At 35.0% G+C, this 7,682-nt stretch overlaps 1 protein-coding gene across 1 annotated transcript; it reads left to right on the top strand.

The window, feature by feature from the left end:
* The first annotated feature begins 263 nt into the window (after window positions 1–263).
* LOC141680027 (uncharacterized) lies at window positions 264–686 on the top strand. The gene has a single exon (XM_074486361.1). It carries the CDS (start codon window positions 264–266, stop codon window positions 684–686), a length of 423 nt encoding a protein of 140 aa, XP_074342462.1.
* The last annotated feature ends 6,996 nt before the right edge of the window (window positions 687–7,682 follow it).

Below are 7,682 nucleotides of genomic sequence, written 5' to 3'. Positions count from 1 at the left end.
TAACAATCAGGATATGATCTACTGTTGTGATATAATTATCCGTTGAAAGCTTCGATATCATCCGTTGACGATCGTTAGTCATCCGTTGATATATACAAATGATTATCCCTTAAAGCTAAACTATTTATCCATTGATTAAGGCTATCCGTTGAGAATGACTTGGATGATAAGTCAAGACAGCAAGGATATCCATTATTTAGCCCAGCCATTCGTATGTTGATATCATCAAAAGAGAACTTCCATACCCTCTAGAAACTGTGGCTATGATTCTAAATGCTCCTGAACACTATGTCATAAAGGAAAAATCAAAGTGGTCAGATCCTGAAAAAGCTGCAGTGCTTAAGGATGCTAAAGTCTGGAATATTCTGCACAATAGTTGGGATAATGTGATGTCAAACAGAGGTACTTCATGCAAGACTGCAAAGGAGATATGGGATTCCTTGGAGACACAGTGCCAAGGTACAATGGCAATAAAGAAAAACAAAAGAGATGTTCTTGTACAAGAATATGAGCAATTTGATATCAATGTTAATGAGTCAATTACTGACATATATGATAGATTTCTGACACTGTTGAATGATCTATCATTGGTTGGAAAAGAATATGAAAGAGATGACTCTAACACAAAGTTTCTGAGAGCTCTTCCACAAGATTGGGATACTCAGGCCTCAATAATCAGGCATTAATATGATCTTGATTCTCTGACTCTGGATGAAGTGTACGGGATGTTGAAGACTTATAACTTGGAGATCCAGCAAAGAAAGAATAGAAAAGGTCAGAAGATGAAGGTTGTGGCTCTTAATGTTGAGACTCACAAAGGCAAGGAAAGAATGATTGAGAGGTCAAGGAGAAGGAACATTGTTGAAGAGTCAGATATTGATGATGTATCAGATCCCGACACAGATACTGACGAGGATTCTGAGATTGATATAGATGATCCATAAGTGGTTGAAATGGCTGCAATTCTTGTGAAAAGCTTCAAAAGGATGAGGTTTGTAAAACCACAGAGAAAAGGTGGTTTCAACAAAAGGTTCTCTAGTCAAGGAAAAGATAGGTTCAGAAAGAGTGATGGTTAGTACAATAAGGAAAGGAAGTTTGACAAGTCCAAGGTGACATGTTATAACTGTAATGAAAGGGGACATCTGGTAATGAGTGCCCCAAGATAACTGTAAAAGATTTGGTTATAACAAACTCCAACAGAGACGGGATGGATTCATCAGGAATTGACAATAATGATGAATGCTATGCACTCATGGCAACTCATGGAGACAATGCCTCAGGAACTGATAAGGTACCTTTAGTTATATTTCCTATAGATATTGATAATTTGTCTGAACTGAAAACTTTCTTATACTCTTTGCATGTTACTTTTAAAGTAAGACTATTGAATGTTATAATTTGATTGCTGACAATAAAAGGCTTAAAGAAAGAAATGATTTCTTAGAAGCTGAGTTAGTTTGCATGCATGAACATGAAAAAGCATGTAAGAAGGCACAACATAATGAAACTCAGATAAATATCAGGTATGCCAGACTAGAGAAAGTTCTAGAACAGGAAAGAGAGGTGTTTAAAACATGGATGGCCTCGGGAAAGAAAGTTCATGATTTCATCAGTGATAAAAACTGGAAGGAATGTCTAGGTTATAACAAATTTGCTCATAGAAATATCAATAAATCTATTAAAAACACTACTCTAGTTAATTTTGTTGGAACTAATGAAAGAGGAGTTGACTTAGTCTATGAATTTGGTTCTACCTCTAAGAACAATGCTGAAAAGAAAGCTGAACCTAGAGTCCCTGCTAAGAAGAAAGAAGATCCTAAAATGCAAGAAAAGAAAGGTAAAAACATAGGACTTCTCTTTAAGAGTCAGTTAGACAAGAAAATATGTGAGGTAACTTCTAAGGCTCCCAAACCTAGGTCTAAGAGAGGTAGAAATGGATAACAAGGAATAAACAAGGCAAATAACTATAAGTACATTTGCTCATAGGAAAGCTTGTTTTAATTGTGGTAATACTAATCATATTTCTATTGATTGCAGGAAGCCTAAAAAAAGTTTCTAAATTTCTGAATCTGATATTAGTGGTATATCAGTATTATACAAACCACAAAATCCTTGTTATCATTGTGGTAAAAGTTGGCTTTCTATTTACACTTGTAAAGATTATCATAGTTTGTATCACAAAAATTATGATCCTTTTCCAAAATTCAATAAAATTGTTGTTTTAAATAGAACTGCTAAACTGAATGTGCATACATCTTATATAGTCAAAAATGTCAAGACAAATCCTGATGGAGTAAATCCCGATGGATCAAATCCTGGAAATAGGTCTACTAAAGTAAAAATGCATAAGATGTTAAAAAGGACCCAACAAGTGCGAGTTCTTAAAAATTCTGACTGATTTCCATATTTCTGACTATAGGGAAACAAAAAGAATGTGCTTGTCTTAGACAGTGGTTGTTCAGCACATATGACTGGAACTAAATCCATGTTGTCAGAATATGAGGAGAAGGCTGGCCCAATGGTTTCCTATGGAGATGGCAATGTAGGAAAAATACCGGGATATGACAATATTATCATTGGATATGTCATCATCTCAAACATAGCTCTGGTAGATGGACTGAAGCAGAACTTGTTGAGCATTAGTCAAATCACTGACAGAGGTTTCAATGTCATGTTCTATGATACGCGTTCTGAAGTAGTTCATAAGATTACAAAGAATATTGTTTTCAAAGCTTACATACATGGAAATATTTACGAAGCCAAACTTCATGCAAATACTTATGGTCCATAATCTTTTCTGGTAACCAAGGCATCGGTCGATGAAAGTTGGAATTGGCACAAGATGCATTCTCATCTCAACTTTAATAACCTCAATAAATTGGTGAGAGAAGAATGCAATCATGAAAATTTTGGATAAATGAATAAAAGTCTTAATCAGGAAAGAAGGAAAATCCTGATGAGAATGCACATGTTGAGGGGGATAAACGTAAAATTATTAGGAACTGACAACACAGTTACAGGGGGAGTTTTGTATGAAACTAATTCTGTAAATCACATTGATAATGATTTGTCAATTTCTGACAGATTGGTCAGTGGAAAAGAGATTCTTTATTTTGCTAATAAATTCAACAATGCAAATGCTGAGGAGGAGAAATCATGATTAAATTCTTGATTTTGGATTACAAATTTTATCTCAGCAAGTGATGGACAAGACATGACTTTTTTTGAAAAGGACGGTAACATTATTTCTTTCTTGATTTTTAAGTGTTACAAAATTGTTTTATTCTATTTTGAATAATCAAGTTAGACTTGTCATCATTATTTATTTTACATTGGGAATATGTTCGTGTAAAGAGACTTTGTTTATCAGACTAGATACGCGCAATTTTATGCATGCAGTATTCATTATTACACGGTTAATCAAAGGTGTCTCTTTAGATTCTCAGTAGGTTTTGGCTATAAAATCACTTCTTCTACTTCTCATAAACCTCACACACTACTCAAATGTCAATCTCTTTCATCAAAACTCTAAATCTAAATCTACGATTTCATATATCTCTTCTTTCAATGGAAACCATCTATTCTCTCACACATGGAGTGTATCGACCAGTAGAAAATCCTGAACAAGAATGACTCTACTTTGACCCATTCTGCCTAAGGGTCATATTTGATGGTCAAACTTACCATCCGACTGGAATTCCCTAGTTAATTTTTGATCGTCTCTACTGGGAAAATCATCTTTTTAGAATGGACATCACTTTGAAGAGCTGCGACGGGCTGAGGAGGTTGAACAACGTCGCCTCACATAATTGGAGCTTCAAGAGAATATTATCTCTCTTGCTTCAAGCATGTCTCGCATATTTCTTCGGTGGGAGATGGAAAACAAGGAGGACAATAAGGAGACTAAGGAAGAATAGTTCTAGTTATTAGGAATTAGGGTTAAAATCTTGTGTAATCCCGTCTTGTAATGAAATTTTAATATTATTAATGAAAGTCCTCATTTGCTTACTCTCTTGTTTGTAACTGATAACTGTTCATTATCTTAATATTTGCTTGTGTGAATGTGTGTGATTTTGAATTCATATGTTTTGTATTTCACATTTCACATTTGCATAACTAATAGTTCTCAAGATATTTTCATATTAATGATATTGGAACAGATCAAGAAAACAGGTCTTTGAGCAAGAATAAGACAAGTTTACAAAGTGTATTCTGATATAGAAAAATGGTATTCCATACACAATGTTTAATTTTTCACTGGAACATAGATTGTGTTTCCTCAGGAATTATGGGTGTTTTTGTCTAACAAAATGCCTAACAAATATAATTTTCCAAATCCTGACATTGTGGGACAGGGCACATCCAACCCCGTTCCTGACTAAAGTGTCCATTTTTCTTCACATAAATTGAAACACAATATCACCTCTGGTTCTTCTCAAAAGGAATCAGTTGGAAAATCAAAGACAGCAGCTAAATCTGATTTGTCTCAAAGAAAATCAGGTCTAAAGGATGTTTCACACTCACCTATATCTTTGGAGCAAAAAGGTGGAGTAAGGAAGAAAAGTGTTTCATCAGTAACAAAAATCAAGGATATTCAAGAAAGAAAGAAAAGGAAAGTTCGAGCTTGTATTAAGCTGGTTGATGAATCATCAAACATTGAAAGTGATAGTGATGATCCAATTGTATTGAAGAAGCCTGCTAGACCAGTGTTGGTTACTGGTGCTAATGCAGAAGAAGACCAAAGTTTGTTTGTAGATGCTAAACCTAAGAAAAGAAGACTAATGAAGTTAGCAGAAAAGGTTCACAAGAAACCAGATGGTCTTATAGTGTTGGCTGATATTGCTCTGGATCAGGAATCTATAAATTCAGACAAATCATTGTCAAATCCTGACAGTTCTCAAGCAATTCCTAACAAGATAGTGACAATTCCTGAGCAGGCAATTACTACATCTCACACAGCCAAGATAGTTGAAATTTCTAAGGAAGGTGATCTGTAGAAGTCTGTAAAGAGGAAAGCACAGACTTCATATGTTTCTCAAAGCAAGAAGATCCAACTTCAATCACCACAGAAGGGGTATAGTACACAAGAACCATCTTCTCAGAGTGAAGATGCACCTGTTAATGCCACAACTACACAAGAACCACCTGCTCAAAGTGTAGGTGCAAGCATAACATTACATCTTACTATTCCTGACATGGCTCAAGGAAGTCAAATTTCTGTGGTTGATGATATTCTGAAGACACTATAAGACAGGGACGCTCATCAAAAGCACATTACTGGATTGGATGATGTTATCAATGATCCTATCTTTGAGGGAAGCACACAAGAACCTTCAGTTCAAAGGATTGAAGAAGCTTCTACACCTCAAGTCACACAAGAACCAACAGTTCAAAGTACTGTTGCAGACTTAGTATTAAATTCTAATATGGGGTCAATTCCTGACAAGAAGCACATCCCTGATACAAGGACAATTCCTTGATGAAGTTGTTCCTGATTCTACAGATGTATTGGTCACTTCTTAAGATAAGTTTGAAGCAATCTAGGTACAACCACTCAAGGCTATACCAATGGTTGATACTCCTCAAGGTATAAATCCTTTAAACTCTATTTTATTTGTTGATATGACTATGATTAAACCTTAACAAAGGAATACCTCTAGTCATATGATCACAGACAACTCTTCTCAGCCACCTCTTATTTCTGTAGGACAAACTTCTCTGAGATTTTCATGTGAGAATGAGAGAAAGGATTTAGTGAAAAACAGAATTAAAAAGAGGCAGGATCCTTACCTGGAAAAAGGAGAGGTAGATGAGAGTCAGGATTTAGTTAATCCTTGTGAGGAAGCTCTGACTATTAAAAGTCATGAGATGAGTGGTGTGAGAAGTGATGAGATCACTTTAAAAGAACAGAGAGATTTAGGTACTCATGGTTCTTTTCTTACAGGATCGACACAGGTAACTAAGTCTTCTAAGTCAAATCTTGATTTAAAGCTCAAAGGCATAGTTCTTGATGTTGATTATAATCCCGGGAAATCTACTGGTGATCAAGATAATTCTGATGATGATAATCCTGATCATGCTGTTTTGAAAGCTGGTATTGAAGCATCTAAATTTTCTACTTTTGGTTCATCATCTGGTCATTTTGCTGTTATACATCCTCATAGGGCTTGGGAATGGAATCATTCTTGGATATTACCTAGTGAAAAGATATCTACGGAATCTGCTCAAACTTTAGTTGATCATGCTATTCAATTGGTTTCACATACTGATATGAAAGCATCTATCAAATCCACTACAGTTTTAGTCAAAGGACTGCATTCTTCTATCTCTGCACTCAAAGTCGATACTGTTAAAATCAGAGAAGAGCTTGCCGATCTATCTGTGACTATTAAATGTACAAATAAACAAAGTGGTTTTTTAAAGAGAATGTTTAGCTTGGAAGCAAAACAAGATCATATGTCCGACAAACTAACAAATTTGGAGGTTGGTCCAAATGCTACAAATTCCAAGTTGGATGCTATTTTCTCTCTTCTACAAAGTCTAGATGCCAAAAAGGGGGAGATAGTATCAAAGAAAAAATGTCAGCCTGAATAAGTTTTGAGAAGAAATACCAATTTCGATGATGATGGTGATGTACAAGAAAAGGAGACCTCTGATACTGTGAAAGTTGATGCTGTAAAAGTTTAAACTGGAATTGTAATTCAAAGTCAAAAGAAGAAACGGTTAACTCAAGTGAAGACACGGTCAACTCAAGTCTCTAAGGATAGATCACATGGATCTAATATGGAAGTTGCTCTTGTTACTCCTAGTTCAATTCCTGATGACAAAGTTATAAGTTCTGATTCTTTTCCTGACACTGAAAGAGTGATAGTGATTTCTGGTTATGTGAAGACTGCAGAAGAAGAAATTTTATTTCGAATGGACTTACGGATTCTCTCTACTTATGTTGAAGATGTTAATGCTGAAAACTTCAAGGAAGAAGAAATGATTTTTGGCAGAGAAGAAAAGGCACAGGAAGGAAGAATCAGAAAGTTGTTATAAAGCAGATCAAGAATACAAGAATATGCTTAAAAGATCTGAGAGGAATAGATGGAGGAGTACAAATATAAGATGTTGCAGAAAATAGCAAAAAGGAGAGCTCAAGTATTTCCAAAGATCAAGAACAAATACAAATGGAGAAAAAATGTTGATCGTAATTGTAATGAAAAATTGAGTTTTACTCCTGGAGGAATAAAATTGGATGTTTTACTTGGTTCTAATACCATGGGAGATAAGAAGTCTTGGTTAGTACAAGATAAGAATCTCAAGTTGATTGAACAAATCATAAGAGTTGGAATAGGACATCATGAAGCTAAACGCGTCAACTTAAAGTTGAACTTCACACTTGCTGATAGTCCTAATCAGGAAATAAATGTTGATCATCTGGATAGACTTCAAGGTGTGAAGATTATTTTTTACAAACATGATGGTTCTGAATCTAAAGAGAAGATCTTACTCTTATTGCAAAATGATCAAGTTCAAGTTCTTTCACTTAATCAACTGATGATCATGTCTACAAAGAAATTGAAGTACATTCACTATTTGCTAAGAGTTGAAGATGAAACTTCTAGGTTATGGTCAAACATGATTCTTTCCAATATCAGAAAAAGGATACTGGATAATGGTCGATATTATTTTGGATC

Source organism: Apium graveolens, chromosome 8 (genome assembly GCF_009905375.1).
Source record: "Apium graveolens cultivar Ventura chromosome 8, ASM990537v1, whole genome shotgun sequence".
Lineage (NCBI taxonomy): Eukaryota > Viridiplantae > Streptophyta > Magnoliopsida > Apiales > Apiaceae > Apium > Apium graveolens.
Note: the sequence above shows the minus strand (reverse complement) of the source record. Positions and strands in the feature narration are given on the sequence as shown.

Bases quoted from the DNA above. Each gene is read 5' to 3' on its own strand.
- LOC141680027 (XM_074486361.1), top strand. From the start codon at position 264: ATGATTCTAAATGCTCCTGAACACTATGTCATAAAGGAAAAATCAAAG.